Source organism: Protomyctophum bolini (genome assembly GCF_963924005.1).
Source record: "Protomyctophum bolini genome assembly, chromosome: 2".
In the NCBI taxonomy this organism is placed as follows: domain Eukaryota; kingdom Metazoa; phylum Chordata; class Actinopteri; order Myctophiformes; family Myctophidae; genus Protomyctophum; species Protomyctophum bolini.
The window spans coordinates 39,372,271-39,396,056 of NC_137863.1; the positions used below are offsets into that span (position 1 = coordinate 39,372,271).

At 43.2% G+C, this 23,786-nt stretch overlaps 2 protein-coding genes across 2 annotated transcripts in view; one reads left to right on the forward strand and one right to left on the reverse strand.

Annotated features, from left to right (window-relative positions):
* The window catches only part of kif5ab (kinesin family member 5A, b), a gene marked incomplete at its 5' end in the record, with an annotated part of 102,108 nt that extends 84,135 nt beyond the window's left edge, over positions 1-17,973 (forward strand). The window contains 9 exons of the mRNA XM_080780066.1: positions 2,813-2,914; positions 4,029-4,089; positions 4,212-4,283; positions 4,381-4,485; positions 11,459-11,675; positions 13,104-13,407; positions 14,039-14,103; positions 16,743-16,770; positions 17,853-17,973. Of these exons, the coding sequence (XP_080636192.1) occupies positions 2,813-2,914; positions 4,029-4,089; positions 4,212-4,283; positions 4,381-4,485; positions 11,459-11,675; positions 13,104-13,407; positions 14,039-14,103; positions 16,743-16,770; positions 17,853-17,922 (1,024 nt within the window). The 3' untranslated portion in view covers positions 17,923-17,973. The remainder of the gene's footprint in view (positions 1-2,812; positions 2,915-4,028; positions 4,090-4,211; positions 4,284-4,380; positions 4,486-11,458; positions 11,676-13,103; positions 13,408-14,038; positions 14,104-16,742; positions 16,771-17,852) is intronic.
* igsf8 (immunoglobulin superfamily, member 8) overlaps positions 1-23,786 on the reverse strand; it is a 154,347-nt gene that overhangs the window by 76,669 nt on the left and 53,892 nt on the right. The gene's annotated exons all lie outside the window — the stretch shown is intronic.

Sequence of the window (23,786 nt, forward strand, 5' to 3'; positions counted from 1 at the left end):
AGATGTTCCTTTTCAAAATCCTTTTATTGCAGTTTTCAGTGGCAGAACTCTTCACAATAACATAAAGGATCTCAGATCCCATTTCTTTCAAAAGTAGGAAAAAAAAAAGGACAGATTAAGCAGGTATAATTTGAGGTCTATTATTTGCATGTAAAAGGTATAAAATACAAATATAAAAAGAAAAGACTATGCTACTGAACACCCCACGCCCCACCCAGACAAAAGAAAATATTCATATTTCCAATTTAATAATCAAGCCAATTCCCAGTTAGAATGGATATTCCAATAGCCTCATCGCTCGGCAACAATAGAGGCACAGATATTTTTGGCTGATTTGGCATCTGGACACCTGATGAACTATGCGTACCGTCAGTCACTCAGAGCATTCATCAGAACCAATGTACGTCTGTCCGTGGAGAACAGGCTTTTCCCCCGAGGAGCCGTCAGTATCCTTCAACAGACAAGGAAACACACGCTGACAGGCACACACACACACACACACACACACACACACACACAGGCATGCACCCCTACACTGACAGATGAACTCAGGATGATATAGTATGTGCTGTTCCAGCGCATGCAGAATGTCATGCTGCCATACAGCACACATGAGTTATGGAGGAGGTTGTTAAATATTGATAGTGTTCCATCACTTCGTCTAATGGAGGCAATCTTCCCCTTTACTTGACCTATTATGTTTCAGTTGCGTTAATGACGCTTAAAGTCAACGGGCAAGGCGAGGCAAACATATTTCTATGGCATATTTAAACAAGAAGGCTGTTCAAAGTGCTTTTATATACAAGCTATTAAGGACTAAGACATTAAGGACTAAGACAAAAGAGGCACATTATAAAACGATTTGAATACAATTTAAAATACGAATTACTGTAAGAGCATTACGTAAGTGCAAAAGAAACACGATAAAAGGATGTTTGATGTAATTGAACCTGGTTATTAAGGAGTATAGAATAGAAAATAAGATTACATACATACATACATACATACATACACCCATTTTAACCAAATACATACATACATACGATCTTGTGTCTAGCCTAACTTGGACTCAGGGGGGTGGACGCCTCTGCCTTGCATAGTCCCCAGTGAATAGGCATTTTGCCCTTCACTGGTAACCCTATCTTGGAGTATTTTTAAATACATTAAGGTATGGTGGGCTGGGCTTTTTACAAAAAAGCCCCCCTTTTAAATACTACACACATACATACATACATACATACATAGTGCACCAGAGCAAGCTTTTGCCTTTTTTTAAACCCCACCCATTTTAACCAAATACATATCTACATGCATACATTTCAGAAGTTTTAGCAGTTTTTAAGGACCCACTTTTAGGCCAGTGCACCAGAGCAAACCCTACCCATTTTAACCAATTACATACATACCATACATACACGCACGCACGCACGCACGCACGCACGCACGCACGCACGCACGCACGCACGCACGCACGCACACACACACACACACACACACACACACACACACACACACACACACACACACACACACACACACAGACACTCAGTCATGTGCGTGTGTGAGTTAGTGTTGGTCATTGTGTTGTTTATTGGATGCATTATTGCATTCCTTATGTCTGAAGTCAATAAACACCTGGCAGTTTATGGAGCTCCATCCTCACCTATAAAAAGAAAATCGTGGCATTTATTCAAAGGCACACACACACACACACACACACACACACACACACACACACACACACACACACACATTTTTTCCCCAACAAAAACATTCGTTCAACTCAGAACGCACACACTCTCTGAGTTATGGGTCCATTTGGTTCCATCTTTACAGTTATTGCAGTATTGAGTTATTGGTTGGAAAAGCTTAGCGTCAATATTGTCTACCAGCGACCATGGAGCACATTAGAGTAATAAAAATCCTTAAGTCACAGAGGAGTGCAAGCTGAGGTTAATGGCTGGTCTGTTTTGTTGGTCTTTGTTTTCAAAGACTTTGTTGTTGTGTCAGGTATTTACTCATTCTTGGAGGCATTGATACAAATGTCCTACTTGACATTGTGTTCGTTTAAGAGGAAAGGTGGAATGGAACTACTGTACTGCACTTATTTGTCTTGTAGTGAGTAGTGCAATGAGTAGCGAAATGAAACAGCAGTGATTGTTAAATAAGTAGTTATTATTAAGTAGTTATTGATTCAGCAGCAACTTTAACACAAGCAGCCAAAGTGCTCTCTGTTGCTGTAATGTACCCATTGAGACCCCGCCAAACGATTCATTGTTTAAGGAAACATTCATTTCTTAAGGATGATTGTGAGACTGCCCAAAAGGCTAAAATATAATATCTCTTTGTTTTGCTTTTGACAATTCCAATAATACTCTCTCCTCCCATGCCAAATACAGCAGCTGAGTAGATGAATTATAGATGCTTTCATATATTCACGTTCAATGAAATACAACTTTTAAACCGATGTAAATACTGCATGGATAGAGCAAATTAATTGGCCACATTAGCAGACTTGGCAACATAATTTGGTGGGACGTATAGACCTTCACAATACAATAGTTTGCCAACATTACTGTAGCTTTCCAACATTATAGATTATTATTCTACTGTATATCAATGTTTCACCTATTTAAGAAAAGATGAGGTATCGGGTAATAAAACTGTATTGATCTCCATGTGGAGATCCAGGTGCCTTGTGGCAACAACATTAAACGGATCGATTGACTCATTGTTACCTGTCGAGCTGCAAGTGATATGACCCATGGTTAAGTGTCTAAAGGGGTGGATTGATGATGTCCATCTTTTACAGCCGTAACCAGAGACAGCACTTGGAGCTGGAACAACTTCACGATGACTTTGAGAGCCTCCGAAGCCAGGAGCTCCACAAGAGCTTACAGCTGGAGGAGCTGAGGTGAGACGATAGTATAATGCTTTATACCAAATCACCGTCCTATAGCATACAAATGCTCCGTCAAGAAGAGGGCTGGACCTTTTCTTTCAACCAGAACATCGGCCTTTGAAGTTTGACCTGTTTAACCACTTTACGTCCCTGTAGTCTAGAGGGCTGGACTTGAGTTAGAACTGTACTTTGACCTCTTTTTCCGTCTACAACTCTCCACCAAATTGCGTTCACAATGCGTTGCGACGCGCAACGCAATAGCTGAGCTATTTCCCCTCAGAATATGGACGCTGGGTTCAAGTGGTCAGTCCTCAACTCTCTTCCTGTGTTTTTGTTCATGTTTTTGTCTGTCTCGCTTTCAGTATCTCTGGGTTACTTCAGTAACCTCAGTTTGTTAAAGCGGTGCTTCTCAAAGTAGGTTACGCCCAGGGGTCCTTGGGTTTAACCGGCGTGACGCGCCGTGAGCTTGTAGATCGGCATACTGTAGCTATTTCTTTTTTAAATCTTGAAATAGTGTGAAAGATTTTTAATATTTGTGCGTATGTGGGTCCCTGGCGTCAAATATTTCTGATGTGGGTCTGTTGCCGAATACAAATTAATTTGGGGGGTACAATAAAGATTGAGAACCGCTGGCTTGGAGGCTCCATCATTTCTCTGCTGTCACTCTCTGTCTCTCTCTGGCTGTCTCTGTGGTCATTAGGGACTGTTGGTATAGCCTACTATATGTTTAGCATTCAGTCAGTGTGTGAGTTTGTGCATTGACCTTTGCCGTGTGTTGCATCACTGTCGCAGACGACTAATGACCACTTATTGGTCAGCCCGGCTGCTCTACAGAGGAAATACCAGGGACTGGCATTACCTTTTTTCAAATAGAATGTTTTTTTAGGCCTTTATTGATGATAGTGAACAGTAGACAGACAGGAAAGGGGGAGAGAGATGGGGAGTGAACCCGTGTGCCACGCCATCCGGCTGGCTTGACAGTCTAGAATGATGCCCAGACGGTTGAGGTATAACCGTCCTGACTCCTGGCCAAATGGTCAGAATGTTTGATCTGGGGTTTTTTTCTAATCTCTCTGATTTCTCAATTCTGTATCACTTTGTCTGTCTGTCTGTGTGCTTGTCATAGATTTCTCAATGAGCGGCATGAGCAGTCGAAACAGGATCTCAAAGGGCTGGAGGAGACTGTCGTAAGTCATTATTTTTACTGCGACAATTCAATTAGGACTCCTTCACTAACATGCCAGCGATCCAATACACATCATCACACTCTGGCCCTTTCTGTTCCGGTCTATTTCTTCCTTTCCCGTAGGCTCGTGAGCTCCAGACCCTCCACAACCTTCGCAAGCTTTTTGTTCAAGACCTCACCTCTCGAGTCAAAAGAGTAAGTATTCTTCAGCTGCTTTCAGACAGATCAGACATTCATTCACACAGCTGAAGCGGCAGACACGGTCCTCCTACCTGTCTTCTTTGATCCACAGAGTTCAGAAATGGAGGCTGATGATACCGGAGGGTATACCATCCAGAAACAGAAGATTTCCTTTCTCGAGAACAACCTGGACCAACTTACAAAGGTTCACAAACAGGTAGGCTACCACTGAAATATGCGTTTGGTGTCCCTTTAGTTCACACCAAATGAAAAACCTTTTACGCAGTGGCTCTGAATGAGGGTGTGTGTGTGTGTGTGTGTGTGTGTGTGTGTTTGACTATAGCCTGGAAGAAGCCTTTCTAACCAAAGTATCAGCAGCTAATGCAGAACATCTCACAGCTAGGCTACAGATGTAAACTTTTTGTTTTTATCTTTGGCAGCCTAGGGCATGTGCATAAATTGGTTGTGAGGGGCTTACAAATGGCCGGCCTTTCCAAAAGGAGAGCCAAGCAGTTAGCGAGGTATTGCTCAGTTTCAGCCATTATAGGAAGCCGCTCAATTTGGAGGAGGCGTTGTTTCCTTTATCCATGATTTATGTCTGCTGCCCTGTGTCCGACATGTCAGCTGTACTGTATGTAACGATGCTTTGCCGTCCATGCCATGGACATGGACCCATTTGTTACCCATGCCATTATTAGGCTGGATTACCGGCATAGGTGCCCAGGCCTACTGTTCAATATCTTTAGTCTTAAAACTCATTTAAACACTTTTCAAGCAGGGACACTTCTCTGTGTCATTTTAGTCCTTGCTATAGCAACATTATTATTAATATAAAAAGAAAACTTAAGTCAGGATTGAGAAGGCGTTTTTAGAATTGGCCTCAGCCTCAGGTCTAAATGGGTTCATATCAAATCTGCGATCAATGTGTGGGTGGGTGGGCTGCGTGCGTGCGTCTCACAACACAGTATAGAATCCAAAGTGTGAATGGGACTGTAGACTAGACTGTACTGTACAGCAGTAAGTAAGGCAGATATGTCTGAGCAAAACATAAAAGGGCAATGACAGCGAGTCAAATTTAATTTAGAGCACAGTGTGCGCCATATGTCACTGCTTTCCTCTGAGCAATAGTGTTTTTCTACCATCAATCATCCCTCTTTCAGAGCCACTGATAAATGTTCCAGGCCTTGCTTGAAAACAAAGCTGCAGGAATCCATCTCAGTACTAAAGACATACTCTGATGTTGTATTTAGTCTCCTGTTGAGACCTTTAAGATTGTGTCAAAGGTCATGTCGCAACCTAGACACTAGCTTGGTTCCAGCCATGAATCGCTACCCACACATGAAAAAAATGTTTCTGGCGATTCAGGTCTGGTGTCAGTTTGCATCGGAAGTCTAATGCAGCGGTTACATAGTGTTTCTAGAAAACAATCAATGTTGAGCCAATTTGCTCCCCCGGCAGCCCTCCGCTCTGACAGCTGCCAGCCCACCACTACCGCTACTGTACCGCTGCCAGGAGGAAAACGAGAGTTCAGTTTTACATTCGCATGCACTGCAGGCAGACCATCCAAAGAGTCTGCACTAACACACTAAAAGCAATCTTAACCTAAATCAGTGCATGAGGCCAGCCAGCCGGTTAGAAATAGACCAGAGTTGCAACGAAGAATGAATACGCGATGGTAACGTTTCGACTATAGGGCTTTATTATTGATATTATTAAATATGCTTTATTTTATTTATACAATATGGTATTATTGCTATCACGGGTAATAAAAGCTGCAGGGCATAATGCTCCCACGTGCATCACGCAGAGAAACATCCAGAGTGTTTATTTAACATAAAACATACACTTCCATTTTAGAGGCCTTAAAATGAAATTGCTCTTGTCTTCAAAGGCTCTTCCTCATGCTCTGTCATTAAATGAATGCAAAAACGCACCCCAACTCAACCCCTGCTCTTCCCGAGAGACACTCCACCATTTTCGTCGCATCCTCCCACACAACAGCTGGGTTACTATATAGTTTAAGTTGGCCGTGTTCAAAGCTCTCTGCAGACTGCCACACATACTGTACATATTCAGACGCGGGCAGGCAGAATGGTGAGTGGAGGGAGCTGCAGTGCGGTGGTCTGTCAGGCAGAAAACCAATCCTAAAGTGGTGTGCTGGATGAGGCCATCTTTACACCACCTGCTGATACAGTGGGGAGAAAGGGCGTGTTCATAAATCAGCCGGCTCTCAGTGGAATGATGATCGAGGCTCTCTCATAGACAACAGTGCACAGTTCTAGATGAGTCCTTTGCAGTGGTGGAAGTACCCTATTGTGCTGAATATAAGACTGAATGTTTTTTTCCAATGGAAATATCCCAAAAAATACGGGGTCGTATTATAATCGGCGACTAGACTATTTGACATTCAATGTTCTTTTTCCACAAATGAGTCTTAACAGACCAGCTGTGTAGCTAATGGCAAGATAGGCAGCAGCACTTGCTGTGGTTTCAGCCAGCTCCCTCACCACACTGTTGGGAGTCCCAGCAGGACGATACCATTGTGTTTGCCAAGGCTGTTCCACATTGACAGTAATGTTAATTTATCAATTGATTTAAAACGATTATCAAAAGCTATTTTCTGGGTGATTGATTATTTATACATCATCATCATCATCATGGCAGCCTCGTAAAACGAGGATCCGTTCTCCTCAGCCATTCACTTCTTCTCCTTCTGGACTAGCTGAGCTAGCTGGACTCTCCGTCTGTGTGCCTGCTGGTGACTGTGGAGTCCAAGCGGTGTGTGTGTGTGTGTGTGTGTGTGTGTGTGTGGAAGAGGGCAGTCTGGGCACGGAAGTGTTGGAGGAAGTGTTGGAGGAGGTAGCATAAGACGCTGATGTCTTTGCTGGCCCTTCTTCTATGCTGCTTGTTGTGCTCGATCGGTCTCTGACCACCACTGGCAATTGTGCCACGCCAGGCTGAGTGGTCCACTGCCAGATGGGCCTCCCAGCTGTCCACAGGGATCCTGGTCCTTTTGAGGAGCTGTTTGAACGGGTCTTTCAGCCGTCTCTTGGGTCCCCCTAGCAGCCTAGAACCATATGGGCCAGTTCACCAAACAGGGTCTGTTTGGGGAGGGAACATAGGCGGTGGGTGGATTTTACCTTTGGGTAGGCTAGAATTCCGTGGGGGGAGAACTCGGCAGATTTATTTATTTCCCCCAGATGGTCTACCCGAACAGCGATCACCAGGGGGCAGCGACAACACACACACACACACACACACACACACACACACACACACAATAGCCTTCTATATAATGCTGCGCACATATATTATATATATTTTAAAAATACCCAGCATAATATTTGGGAAGGCTAAGCCTTGCCTAGCCTTACATACCCGCCGCCTATGAGGGAATGAGTCTTCCTTTCGATATAAATGACGATAAAGATGGTGTCACATGTCAAAAATAGCACATACAAGCTTGCAAGGGGTTGTGAGCTTGTACAGTATATCTACTATTTTCACCACGTGACACTGTACGATGGAGCATAATTCTATCTGCACTAAAGGTCACACACACAAATACGCACGCGCACACACACACACACACACACACACACACACACACACACACACCCACGCACGCACGCACACGCACACACACTGAATTGTGTCACGGTATGAAAGTGGTTCCTTATTTGGCTCTCTTCTTCCTATGGGGGACTTGACCTAATTGTTTTTTTCCCTGCAATAAAAGACTGACAAGCAAACATTCAACATGACCTATATGCCTGTAGTGTTTCTTGGAAATACCATCGTCAGCCTTTCTGCCACTGTTGGGTAGCTTTATGCCTACTGGCTATAAAGCCCAAGGCAGATGCTTCCCCTGTAGGAACTTGAGTTATTTGCATGGCCAGTGAGTAGACTTTCAGTGTGTGAAGTGAATGCACAAAATCTGATGCCATCTCTATTCATATATACTTTAAGGGTGGGACGGGTTGTGCAAATATTAAGCTGAGTATATCACAAATTCAGTTCAAGTATACAGTAGTAGACACTAGTGGCATTGTCCGTATTACCCTTGGAGAGCTGGTCCATTAATAAGTGTTGTGCTGAAGTTGAAAGTCTGGAACTTATTTTAATCACTTAAAAGGGTTCTTTTAAACGAGTACTTCACCCCCCTTAAAAAATAATTAAAAAATAAATACCATTCTTATTTTGTATCAATTACTTGCCCCATGAAGCCATGAATTCATGAGATTGTTCCATTTTTGTGCATTCCTAAGCCAACAATTTGATGACCGACAACAGTTCCCTATACACAGAGACTCTCTGTGTCTCCATAGGGAACTGTTGTCATAGGTGATTAACAATTTAATTGTGTTTTTGGCGTTGGACATTGGAACATAATATGAATGCAATTTAAATTTCTGTTTGCCTTTTAGGCTTCGTAATCAAAACATTGCAGGAAAATATGGCAACTTTTAATATACAGTACAAAGACATTACAGATATATTAATCATTTGTATACTTTTTTAAATAGCAGAAATAGATCTCCAAAATAATAATATTTCAACTGATCGTCTATTTCCACAATTCTTTACTCTTGACACAGTAATTACTTTTTTTTCCTAATAGCCAAAGTATACAAGAATAGTTAAAGTTATATAAGGCATCTTGCCAGAACCGTTCTCTGTCGGATTATACTGTAAGGGTTGAGAATGTTCTTGATCACAAGAGCAGAAAGTGCTGACCAGATGGAACTCTTTTGCAGGGTAAGGTCTTGGCTAAATCTTTAAAGATGAACAGGTTGAGATAAGCTAAAGTTTTAAGGCTTAGGTTTAGATTCTCATACAGACTTGATTGAAGTTTATAATCCGACAGAGAACGGTTCTGGCAAGATGCCTTAGGGGATGACATCACAACTAGGTAGGCGTGACATCAGCCCTGACAAATATGTGGGTGTTAACAGAGTCCCATGGCTGCTAGTTCCCACCCGATATTGTGTGCGAGTTCAGACTGATCCACACCATACTGAATAACTGCTATCTTACAAAATGTCTTTAAGACTAGGAATCTTAAGACCAGGACTCAAATTTAAGGTCATCGGCGTAGACAGACAGACAGGCAGACAGACAGACAGACAGGCAGGCAGGCAGTCAGGCAGGCAGGCAGCACATTTAAAGCACCCTGTTATCACACGCACGCGTGCGCACGCACGCACGGACACCACCTCCATCTCGCCACCTAAATCCTGTCCTGGCAGGGATAACGGGTGCGTTAAATAGCGATCATTCCACATGAGCCAGAAGCAGCCACAGTGACTCCATCCATCTTGCATCATCTGTCCTCCCTCTCTCTCTCTCTCTCTCTCTCTCTCTCTCTCTCTCCTGGGCATTGGTAGTTCAAAAGCACGGCGGCCTGACCTCTGCAGCGCACCGCTGCACATGACGCACATCGACATGTGTTGTATTGATACGTACTGTAGCACAGCTGATGTTTAATTACTTAATAAAAGACTCTCTCGCCCTCTGTCTGTCCCCTGTGGCTGCGTGGCATGGTTGGAGATGAAGTGAAGTGTACAGGTGTGTTGTGTCTTGTGTGTGTGTGTGTGTGTGTGTGTGTGTGTGTGTGTGTGTGTGTGTGTGTGTGTGTGTGTGTGTGTGTGTGGTTAAAGGGGAGGAGTGGGGGGGGACGTCAGGGTTCCAGCAGAAAAGTGTGAGAGGCGTAGAGTTGAAAGGGCAAAGGCTTTATCGAGGGGATCCAGGTTCCTTGAGCATGGCAATTAGTCTGAACAGGCTACGGTGCAAGGGGGACGAGACTGGAGCAGAGGTAATTCCTTCCAGGGAACATGTGCAGAGGTCATAACAAGAACAATCAGGCAGAATAATCTGGACAAATCCTCTGCTTTTGGCTTACGAAACAGGCAGAAAACGGGTCTCATTAGTATGCAGTGGAATGGTATCGTGACAGGCAATAAATACTGATGAGACTTTGGAAATGGAGAGAGTTGTGGACATGGGCGTTACCCTCGTGCCATTATTTTGTCCATCACTCAGTATAGTGGGTTTTCCCTGTCCCTAAAATGTGTCTTCTCCATTCTCCTCCTACTCTTCACTCAAAGGACCACTTCACCACTTTTCAACCTATCTTCATATAATCACTAATAATCATGATAAAATGGCACAATTCTTTTCTACTCAGTCTGTGTCTCATAGGAGGGCTGCGGGCAGTTCAGAAATCCGTCCACCAGTGACATCATCGTTAGGCAGATTATTTTTTTTTAAACAAAAAATTGTATTTGTATTATCGTGAGAACGATGGCTTCCATTTTCACATTGCAACTTTCCAGGACTAGAAAGCGTGCAGTTTCTATTCTATAGCTTGGATTCCCCATCGATGATGTCACTGGTGGACGGGTTGCTGAACTGCCCACAGTGCTCCCATGAGACACAGACAGAGAAGAACAATTGTGCCATTTTATCATGATTATTAGTGACCTATTACGATAGGTTGAAAAGTGGTGAAGTGGTCCTTTAACCATAAATTCACTACTGTAAATAATTCACTTCGTGGTGTGGTCATGCAAGGTATGTATAAATTAGTAAAAGGGATAGCTAAGATCAAAGAGGTTTTCCTTGCAACATCCAAAGGAAAGACATAATTAGGTAATGATGGTGGTGAACGCACTGTTGTAGTCAGTGAACAGCATTCTGAAGTTGTTGTTGTTGTTGCTGTTTTTACACAGATTAACCTTATTACTGAAAATATGATATAATACCAGGATTAAAGGAAATGTACACATTGGTATAGGTTTGGGTTGTGTCCTGTAGTTGCATTGCTATCACGTGACTCCAAATATTATAAGACTATTTAAGATATCTTAAATTCAAAATCCCTATTGACTTACATTGCACAGTGAAACAAGCTCCTCACTTCCACACGGGTGTGTATTTTTGTTTTTGTTTTAAATACAAATGATAAATAAAATGGAATAAGATCCATACTACATCCGTGTATATCCGCGTTCGGATATACACGGATTGTATAATCAAGATATATATCAAGATAACCACACAATCCAAACCTCTACCAAAGTGTAATATTATTGCTTTAATGTTTGAATCTGTCACAGGATAGGACATGGCTCCAGTCACTCAACATAACGTGTGTCTAATTTGTCTATGTGTTTGCGTGTCGGTGACAGCTGGTACGTGACAATGCAGACCTTCGCTGTGAGCTTCCGAAGCTGGAGAAGCGCCTGCGGTCTACGGCTGAGCGAGTCAAGGCCCTGGAGGGCGCACTGAAGGAGGCCAAGGAGGGCGCCATGAAGGACCGCCGGCGCTACCAGCAGGAGGTCGAACGCATCAAGGACGTGATGAGGGCCCGCCACCCCCTGCGCAGGCCCCACGCCGCGCTGATCGGTAAGGGCCCATTCATAGCCTACAATGTGAGGTTCGGGGGGAGGGGGGTCGGCTCTTCGATGCTACTGAAAATTTCTGACGAGCCGAAATCATTTCGGCACTACAGCGCCGAAACAGCGGTAAAATAGGAGTATGAATCGGCCCTAACGCATGCACACACGCGCGCACACATCAAGGATGCGTGCACAAAAAATGCACACGGAGTGAGAAGTACTGTTAGGCTTCAGATACCTGGAAGCAAGAACATCACATCTCTGCTTGATCGTGTATGCAAACAGCACGGATAAACACTCTGAACACAGTATACTGAGTATAGTAAGGACCGCTTCACATAAAGGGTTATACCCTAACCTTAATCCTAATAATGAAATTATTATTTTATATGGTTATATAGAATTTATATGTAATTTATACATTTTATTTGACCGTTTTTCAATTCTTTATTTATTTCATTTTCCTCTCCTTTCAAATTGCCCCCCCTGGTGGCCTGTTGCGGCCTCCCTGGGGGCTGTGGCCCACATTTGAAAACCACTTATCACCACTCAGTATCATATACTGTATACTGATCTTAACGTTTTTAACCACTTAAACCCTATGTACGTTGATCTGGCTATTATGACATGCCCAGAGCTGTTACGCTAGGGTTCAAGTGGGCTACACGGTTCATACGCGCATAGCATACGGCATGCAACACACAACACACACTCATTTAAAAATCATTAAACGAGAGTCATTAGCGATGAAATGAAAAGGATTAATGCATTAAATGGTTTCTGTGTACTCATAGAGGTAATGAAACTCTTCTAATGTCCTTGTCTAATCTCCCTAATATTTGATGGAGCAGTGACCCATCTGATCTCATCTGTTGCTATGAGAATGACAATGTCACATTATCGTATCGTTGCAGGTTAAAAGCTTTCAGCAATTCTCATAAGTGAGTTCCACAATCAAATGATGCAATCTAATATAATAACTATGAATCGTGCAATGATATTGATGTTTTCCCGATGACTGGCATAAAGGCTGTATTATGTGACGTCATATAGAGCATTTCCATTTATAATGTTTGACGCAAGCTTTTATACTAAGAAAATAGTGGATGTGTGGATGGAAGAGAAAAGGATTGAATGGAGATTTGATTATTCTCACTTTCAGTCAGTCAGTCAGCCAGTCAGCCAGTCAGTCAGTCAGTCAGTCAGTCAGTCAGTCAGTCAGTCAGTCAGTCAGTCAGTCACTCACTCACTCACTCACTCACTCACTCACTCACTCAACTCACTCACTCAACTCACTCAACTCACTCAACTCACTCAACTCACTCAACTCACTCAACTCACTCACTCACTCACTCACTCACTCACTCACTCACTCACTCACTCACTCACTCACTCACTCAACTCACTAAACTAATTCTGTTCTATCTGCTTACAGCCAAGCCTGTGCGTCCCGGCCACTACCCACCCTGCTCTCCCACCAACCCCTTCTTCATTCGCGGCTACAGCGATCACTCCTTTGCCTTCAGCAACGCTCCGTTCAATGGCAGCGGCAGTGGCAACCGCAACGTCCGGCCATCTGCCGCCGCGGCCCCAGAGCCCGACAGAGAGCCAGAGAGCACGGAGTCGGCTCCAGAAAGTGAACCCAGCTCCCCACAGTCCGTCTCTGGCCAGAACAGCCCCGTCAAGCACGTCACCTCACAGAACGACGACACCCGCGACAGCGATGCTCAGAACAACACGTGAGCAGATCCGTCTTCTTGTCTGTAGCAGTTTATAATAATGATAATTAAATGAATTAACACATTTCTAACATGGTCACAAGGTGCTTTACAGAACAGGGTAAAAGACATCAGCAACATAATAAAAACTAATGGGTAAAAAAAAACAACAGCAACAACATAATAGAAGCTACAACAAGATAAAAATCAGTAAATAAAACGGCAGGCACAAAATATAAAGCATCGGTAAACAATTATTTACTGTATGTGTGTTTATGGGTGCCACATAGCATCAGGAAGGAATGTATAGTTTTGGATCAAAGCCGTTGGTTTGTTTTGAGAAAGTTGGCAAAACAGTCAGTGTATACTGTATGTCTAGCTAAATGAAAGTGTGGCTACTAGATCACTCTTCACTTCATTGCACTTCACTGCATTATGAAGTAGACCCATTTGAACCCAAACTGTAATTTAACCGCAAAGTGGTTAATATGTGTGTGCTTACAGATGTATATTATTTATTAATTAATTAATTTATTTGCAGTACTGTGAGTGCTATTATAGTGCTACTATATTCAAGTACATTGAAGTTATTATGTAAATCCAATTGTAATTTATCTTGATATAAAACTCCATATTATATCCTTCAATATAGACTTCCATCTGAATCAGCAAAGCCAGCAGACCCTGCAGATACACTGGACTCAGACGCTGAAAACGGTAAGCTCTGTTCTCACTAGATGTCTGCTGACGACCGCATTTCCTTATCACCGTCAACAGGGGGGCAATTTCATTTCATTATTACCGCTGACGGCCATGGCCCGTGATGATACAGTAGATTTGCTCCTTATTGCTTCCTCCGATGTCTTCTTGCCCTGCCAGTCCCCACTCCCACATTCTTCCTGCAAGCGCCAGAGCGTTCCCTGTGAAACACGGCGCCATCGTGTCCACTTAAGACACCATGCCCTGAATGGATGTTGTGCCAATCTACAGTACTCCCCCCCCCCCCCCCCCCCCCCCCACCGCTACATCAATGATTGTGCTCTTAGCGTCACTCTCTCCGACCGATTCTACTCATTTGTACGCCAGTGTGACGGGGAACACTGTAATCTAAAAAATAGATTCACGTACGACCGAGCATTTCACTGAGGGTCAGTGGCCTCAAGAGACAGGATCCATGGGTGGAGCCAGCTATGATTATTGTGGACAAGACATGAACTGAAGGATGCTGTTAGTTCGTAATGAGCGGCGGCTGCTGGTGTTGGTGCGCGTTTGTGTGCGCGCAACTGCGCACATGTGTATGCCCGCAACTGCACGTGCGTGTGTGTGTGTGTGTGGAGGCGGGTGATTTGTTTATTTGTTTATTTCCCTCTTGTGTGCACACTGCACACACAGCAGAAATCCGGAGCGTTCATTAGTGGGCTGACTTGTGTTATCTTAAGTTCACTTTCTATTTATTATTCCACCATGCAGCATTTTGTGCCTCTAAATACTTCCACTTGAGCTAGAAACCTTCGTCAAACTTTAAACTAAATGTTCCGCTTTTAGTGGTCTACACTGTAGTATACTGTAGTAATGTAGTAAAACACAAAGTATTAAAAAAAGAAAACCCATTTTGTTGCACCTATTTTGCACCTAGTCTTTCATACTTTCACCTGGAAACATTCACCCAATCTGATTGGATGCTAAACTAATTTTATCTTTAACAATTACTGTACACACAACTCTTGCTATTTAGCTATTCTTCTTTCGTACAAGTCCAACCTTTGAAGTGTAATTCCTTTCGAATGCTTTATCTCGTCAATGTATTCATGTTATACATTTTCGTTCCACTGAAACACTTCAAACATTGAATAATATGCAACTTCAAACTTCACACTTAAATGCTATTTCACGGTGTCTATTCTGTATGTGTGTGTGTGTGTGTGTGTGTGTGTGTGTGTGTGTGTGTGTGTGTGTGTGTGTGTGTGTGTGTGTGTGTGTGTGTGTGTGTGTGTGTGTGTGTGTGTGTGTGTGTGTGTGTGTGTGTGTGTGTGTGTGTGTGCGCCCGACAGGCTTCATGGGAGATAGATGAGGGGTGTAGCATCATTACTCAGCATGGCACAGAGCAGGGCAAACAAGTTTAGATGCCTAACCTCTTCTGTCTTATACGACCCGGCACACAACTGTACCACCGCTATACTCTGCAGGGACTTCCAATTTAACACAAATTAAACTATTCCATTGTACTGAATGGGATACGGAATAAACAGAATTAATATTTCTCGAGTGCTTTGCGGCTCAAGGGAGGAGAGGATGGCACTAACGGTGCAGGATTTAAGGATTTGATATCCGTGGGAGCCACTTACTGTACGCTGACAATGTATGCACTTATACTATGGTGTTTTGGATAAGAGCATCAATTAATTTAATCCTCTACTGTATCTCTTTTTTTTTATGAAGCTCAATTTGTCTGTCTGTCTGTCTGTCTGTCTGTCTGTCTGTCTGTCTGTCTGTCTGTCTGTCTGTCTGTCTGTCTGTCTGTCTGTCTGTCTGTCTGTCTGTCTACAGTGGGTTTCATGTCCATGATCAAATACTTTTGACCACCAATAGCTGTGCCTTGAAAGCGTACTTTGAAGTATCCAGTAATCCACCGGAGCATGACCTCCCCTGATAGCTGTTCAATTCAATACAGTAGGAAGAGCGAGCAGTCAGACACTCCAGCTAATGGAAGAAAACTACTGAATGCACTCCCCTCTCATTTAGATGACATCTATTGACCGCTGACAGTTCGGCACGAGAACTTTCTTCAAGATGGCTGGCTGGAATTGTCTATAAATCGTTGCTAAATGTCAAGCAAAATGTACTGCGACTCACAACTAACCATAGAGATTTTTTTGACAGGCAGTCTGTCAAAGTCTGTTTTTTGACAGTACAACCTGTGTACTGTTTAGATAGTGGATTCATCAGGATTGTTGTCATTATCACTACCATATTATTATATTATGGTTATTGCCAACATTCACATGCTCTTTGAATTCATGTCTGCACATTGCAACTACATGCTACTAATCCCTACCAGCCACTACTCAGCCATTTCAAAGCCATTTATTTTAGATGCTTTGGGCTATTCCAGTTAAATCCACTTGTTCTTGTTCCCTGGTTTGCACACACGCACACACACACACACACACACAGGCACGAACCGTCGCGCACACCCGCACACACACACACACACACACACACACACACACACGGGCACGCACAGTCCGCACACACAAATACGGGCACGCACAGTCCGCACACACAAATACGGGCACGCACACACCCGCATGGTGCACCTGCCTGTCTGCTTACGTATGCACGTCTTGTCTCTGCAGGAAACACCACAGATATCAATGACAACAGGTAAGATATAACACTGTCACTCATTAATATGCACAACGTCTCCCACTGTTTATCAAGGTCTTCATATTGTTGATGTCTTGCAGTCTGGCAATGTCCTGTTTTTCCTGGAGTTTTAATATTCCTTTTAGACCTCTTACCAACCAAGGAGTCCGTAGCTAATCAGAAGGTCGCAACTTTGCAACTCACTGTCGCCCAGTCTGTGTCGACGTGTCCTTCAGCAAGACACTTAACCGATAACAGCTCCCCACATAACTGCGCCCTGGGCCACTGCTTCTAATAGTTGGGATGTATAACTGCGCCCTGGGCCACTGCTTCTAATAGTTGGGATGTATAACTGCGCCGTGGGCCCCTGCTCCTAATAGTTTGGATGCATAACTGCACCCTGGGCCCCCCTGCTCCTGATAGTTTGGTTGCATAACTGCGCCCTGAGCCCCCCTGCTCCTGATGCAGTAGTTTGGATCGGTCACATGCATAATGTGCAAATGTATATTGACGAATATCCCCCCCCACCACAACAATAAAAGGGGATTTATTATGTATTTATTTTATTTATTCATTCGTTTATTCATAAAACATCTTGACAATGTCAGCTGTCAAAGAGGAGAAAAGAAAAAAAGACTGGAGGTCCGTGCTTTCTGCAACGATGTGAACAATGAACTTAATACTGGACACTGACCGTGTCCGACGGGAGCCATTATGATCCAGATAGTAACTGTAACTAGTAACTGTACCAGACCGTGTCCGACGGGAGCCATGTGATCCAGATGTTAACTGTAGCATGGTGTTATCGCGTCCACTGTAGATGTGCCCGAACGATGCCATGCTGTAACTAACCACAGCTGCTTCCACTGCTTTCCCTCCCCACACCGCTATGTCTGACTGAACCGTGACTGCCCCCTTGGTGCTGTCCCTGCTACTGCGGCTGGCCCTGTTGACTGCTGCTGGCAATGGTGATGGTGATGGTGATGGTGATGGTGATGGTGATGGTGATGGTGGTGTGATGGTGCTGCTGCTGCTGCTGCTGTGGCCTGTGCTTGTGATGTATTGCGTAGTGTGTGTCTCAGTGTGACCTCTGTGTCCAGAAGTGATGTGTACAACAATCAGGACTCCGTGAAGTTCTACTGCCCGCAGCCAGAGGCCTCGTTCAGCTAATGACCGTCATCAGGTAGGAACCATGGCCGCACAGAAATGAAATGCTCAGCTGTTTGGTTGGCAAAGTCGTTTTTTTATTTCTGCTGCGTTTGATTGAGCGAAGGAGAGACAGATAGGACATGTGTGTGAGAGAGAGAGCGGCAGAGAGTGTCGGAGAGAGAGAGAGGCAGAGAGAGAGAGAGAGGCAGAGAGAGAGAGAGGCAGAGAGAGAGAGAGAGGCAGAGAGAGAGAGAGAGAGAGAGAGAGAGAGAGGCAGAGAGAGAGAGAGGCAGAGAGATGGAGAGGCAAAGAGAGAGAGAGAGAGAGGCAGAGAGAGAGAGAGAAAGGCAGAGAGAGATGTCAGAACACATTAGTAGGCTACGCTGGTTCTCAAAATCGGCCAGAAGGGCTTCGAACAAATGCTTAAAGGTCTGTAACTCTTGGGAGTATTCATACATCCACTATAAAAGGAAATTTAATCGAATGCATTCATAATCCAACATTGTGAGTCCACACGGTGTTATCCAGGTGGTGTCTGAGTTTCTGACCTCACAGAAATACAACCACGGGGGTTCAGAGAACGCTTCACGGAGTGAAGGGTCTAATGTTTAAACAAGAACATCCACCGTTTAAAAAAACATGTGGTATTTACTCTGACAAAAATGGTTAAATATTTAAGCAGCTTAAATGTTTTAAGACTAAAATTGAATGCTTGTACAGAGGCTTGGGATAAATGGAAGGATGGCAGAAACAGCAGGAGTCTGTCTGAGAATTAATACTGTTCATTCATTTACTGCCAACGAGGTGCGGTGCCCTCGTTTGAACACCATGAGCTTAGTTAGAATCGATTTTTCTGCCGTTTTTCCTGAAAGAACACGTCCAGCCTGACAGTGTACAGATGGAACCAAATGGACTTGCAAGGGTCCATTTGGTTAACGTTTACATTCACAGTCAAATAGACTTTACAGCGTTGGCTGCGTCCCAGAGATACAAACACTATCAATTGGGTGTCCAATGCATGGCCTAATGCAGATTAGGTGCCCTTAGATTGAAAACACTCACACCAAGGAAGAACCTACACCCAGTCATATGGCTTATGACTCTGCTTGAGCGCGATAATGCAGTGAGGCAGTAGTTATTGGAAAATAAAGACCTTCAGGGCATACAGGTGCAGGGAGTCCACTGTACCCTCTAGCGTTAGCAGACTTAGTAAAAAGGCAAAAGAGTTTATTATTTCTTATTTATTTTACTCCAGCAAAAAATAATTGTTGTATCTGTGATGGGGATGCAGTGTTTTGGTGTGACTAATCATGGCCACTGTCCATGGTCCTGAACTGTGTATTTCCTTCTTTCTCCACCCATGCAGTATTGTGAGGGTTTGTTTAGAATCTAATATAAAGAAACCCTCACTATAATGCATGGGTGGAGAGAGATGATTAACCCAGATGTACCCTATTTATTATAGCTTACATTGTGACCGTGTTTGTTCGACCTGAGGGACAGTCAGTGACACACACACAGGCACGCACGCACACACACAGGCACGCACGCACACAGTTTGTATTAACAATTTACAACGTACAATTTAGCAGATGCGCTTAATCCAAAGCGATTTACAGTAAGCAAGGACAACACTTTAACCTCTAATTACCCAGTCAATTATAATTGACTGGGGTTTGCCAAGGCTCTGTACATGGTCTGTACTGCTCCTGTTTCCTTCTACACCAAATGTCTTTGTTGAAATTGTTGTGCTATAAGCTTGTGCAGCTATTTTCACTGAATGTTCACCCCAATGTTCATACATTATGATAATTCACAATGACTGGAGAGAAGCCTTGGTATCGGACACTGACAGATAGTACAGTATGTTGAGCTACATTTATAAAATATGCATGGAGCTCTGGGTATATATTCAGCGACGTGGAGAATTAAAGAAAAACAAAACCTGCCATGACTTGCAGTTCACTTTTTATTTTCTATCAACCAGTCAGGATTTTCTGGTCTGGTCGAGGTTATTGAGGTCAGCCTACGTTCAGAACCCAGGTGTTAGAGTTAAGCAATTATGGTGTATTATTGATGACGATTCTAGAATGTGTACACAACTCTGCTCCAGTGTGTTCCCACATTCATTATGTGGACCAGAAAGAGAGAGAGAGTCCGTACTGCATAATTGCTACTTGTACTGACTGAATTATTTAGTCGGTTTAAGGAGACATGAGGGGAAGGTTTCCCGCAAAGTCGTAAGTGCAAGGTGAAGCTCACATTTGAAATCTCAAGTCCTGAAATGCACCCGTTTGTTTTTTTTGTCGCACGACGGAAATACCGTAGCCAATTTACAAGCTCTTGACACGCCTCGGTGCCGCGACGCTATTGTAGACCGCTGTTTTCGACACTGCTGTGCGACATAGTATAAATTAGGCCTCACTGTGAACACGCCAGAGGTGAGGACGTTTCCAGACGTATTATATGCTTTCGACAAGTATAGTACAGCGACTCATTGTCTGTTGTCTCGACTTCTGATGCATCCTGTTGTCTCGTTCTAACTAACGCTTGTTAATATTTCTATTTCTGTCTGCCTCTCACTGCCCGTCTGCTGTCTCTCCCACTGTGTCTTTATACCGGAACCTTTTCTCACCATTTCTCTCTCTCTCTTTCTCTCGCTCTCTGTCCTTATTCCAGGTGGCTGTTTTCCTTCCTGACATCTTCTTTAAATCCGCATGCAGCTGATCACGATCCTTCTCCCTCTCTCTCCTCTCCGGCCCTGAGCTCTAGTAGGACTCTCTCTACACCTTTAGTTCCTGTATCTTCTTCTTTGTATCCTGCCCTCTCCTGCCTGCTCCTCCTCAACCCCCCCCCCCCCCCCCGCCCTTTGTTCAGTACTTTGTGGGTGATGTATGGTGTATGTGGGTGTCCATAGAAACCACAGCGGGCCCCTAGCCCTGGCAGCTTTGTCCCACCTGCCCCTCCCTTTTTGTTGGAATAATTGGACGCTCAACTGTCTGCAAGTGGTCTGGGGGTGTGGTGGGAGAGGAGTCGCAGTTCTACAAGTAAGCACTAGGGTGTGCTGTTTGTCTTACTGAATGAGGAGATAGATGATATGACAGTATGAAGTATTGGGAGTTTGGGACATGAAGTTGATGATTGGTAATGGGTCATCTGCAATGATATTAAATTTCACAGACATACTTTTTTCCCCAAATTTTGCTCTTCACATAAAACCATATTTAAAAAAAGACAATAGCATAAACTTCTGTTCACTTAAGTGAAATTGTTTATGTTTTTGTACCTTTGTTTTTGTCCCTTTGTTGTATTAAAGATAGCTCTGTTCAGCACATGAACAGTATAGTAACAGAGCTGCTAAAGTAACCATATTATTTTAAAGAGACGTATATTGTTTTAGCAGAACTAATAGGCTTATTGTCTGTGTTCCAATTATGATGCAGTCCGCCCAATTTGACTGTCCATCTAGCAAAACCCAATCAGCCCAATAATCCAACCTAAAGGCGATAGCAGCATTACCCCAATGTCCCCATTGATAAAAAAATATATAATATCAACAGAAGGGACAGGAATAAGCAGCAGTAGTCTGTAATACTTTCACCAAGCCCTATTTTATAGCGTGGCAAAAGTAGAAGATCTACAAGCTTCCATGCGTTGTGTTGTGACTTTGTAGATCGGCTATTTCCGGGACACCGGGTTGAAAGTGGTTAATTTATGTTATACTCCATGGCATGACTGTGACTGGCACCAGATATTTATGTATAAGATAAGATAAGCCAGATGGCGCAAGGCAGAGTCTACAGCGCAGTTCACCGGTGGCCATCTTGCAATTGACAGTCAAGCCAAGCCTTAATGTTAGACACTTTCTTGATCAGACCTTTTTTACTCCAATCACACTGAATTCTAGAACAATGTATATAAATACACGTAGCCCTTCAAGATTAGGTATTTTGCTGGCCATTCCATTCAATATTTAAGATTCCAAGACATACTGTACACTCTTCACGTCTTTCAAACCATTCTTATCTAAACCAAACCTGTCTTTAATTTTACATTTGAAATCCCATATACCGTCCATATCTCCTTTTCTGTTAAGAATCAGGAGATTGTTGTGAGAAAAAAATTGGCGTTATTGACATCAAAAAAATAATAATAATGCTAATAATGTGAGATGAGCAGTGGTGACAATGTACAATACCTCCAAAGCACGTCAGCCGTTTACACTCCAGCACATCACTCATGCTGTAACTTCCTCAAAGGGTTAAACGTGTGCCGATATTTTACAATAATTCAATAGCAAGGCACTGAAACCATTTACAGTACTGCCAGTGGGGAGCAGTATAAGGTCGACGCAGAACAAGCCGAGCCCCCCGAGGGGGATGGGGGGCAAATAAAGAAATGAGATTTGCTATTTGAGTGTTTTCGCAAAGTCAAGAGAATGTTGAGCTGTACAATGTTGCCGTTTCAGTTGTCTGTCTGTGAAGGGTTGTCTGCAGATCCATTCCATTTCCATCATGTCATCCAAGCGCATGGAAGTGTACAAATTGAGTGATATAATAACAAAACAAAAAAACGAACAAAACTGTGTCGAAATGGTGTACGAACTATTTTTATACTGTCAGATTTAATTTGAGAGATCATGAATGCTATTTATTCTTTGCTGTTTTGGAAAATGTAATTGTTATTATAGTATGGGATATTTGATTTGAATGTAAGTTTTGCGTTTATTTTGAATTGGTCAAAGTATTTTTGTTGACATTATTTTGTTATACTGCCGAAAGTTTTTCACAGTTGAAAGTATAGGTCTACAGTAACAGTACAGTATTTTAATGGTGTACATTGTTTGCGAGTACGTTTAATGGAACATACGTGAGCGTGCGCTCTGCACAGCTGTCATTCCAAAATCATTTAGTCGGGGAGACAACCATTGCTGCTGTACGTTTCTCCCCTAAACGCCTCAAATTCAAACCAAAGCCCAGTATGCAGTTTGTAGGGGGTGCAAATAAAATGGATCATGTACTTGAATAGCCTACACTACAGTATACTGTATGTTCTGTTGATGATGTTGGGTTTGATTTGTGGGGGCAAAAACAGAGAGGGGGGGGGGGGGTGGCGACATTTTCACAAGCTTGTGATCTTGTAGTTCTGGTATTTTTGTATTATGAAATATTGCGCATACATACATCTTTGGGTTTCTGATCCGGTCGGAAGCGGATGTTAACTTACGTCAAGTTCTACTCACTAATTTGTTAGCTGGTTTGAATCCGATACGTTTCTTCAAGTACTTACTTGGTGACACTAAAACAACCCGAAATCCATGCAAAAAAAAAACCTGAATCACCTTACCGGAATTTAAAAAAATTATCATCCGATCTATAGACCACGCCTAGACCGGATCACACACGGAACACAGGCCAGGCTTTCATCCAAGGTGGAAAGTCCATGGTGACCTTAGGTTAAGGTTAATGTAGTTAACAACAATATATTTGATTATTAAATTGTGCTATTATCAAACATAAATATCAAACACATCAGACAGTTAACATTTCCCAAAAGTAAACCAGAGTGACCAGAAGACGGTATAAAACACATCCCCAACAGTGATAAGAATGGATTGCCAAATCAGACACTATGTATGACATCACAGTTTTCTCTCTCAGAGTTACCACCTCATCAGCAAAAGAGGTATTTGACTTCTGTCCTCCAAAAAACCCACAGCCAGTAGTACAGATATTACCAGCCTTTACTGTATATGGGCAAATCTGGCAATCTCAACAGCATTCGCAGCCCACACTTATTCATCGGTATCGCAATGAAAATGTATGCTTTAAAGATCGTACAGGGGGGATTCAAGGATCTGGAGAAGAAGTCTGTGTGCCGTGCGT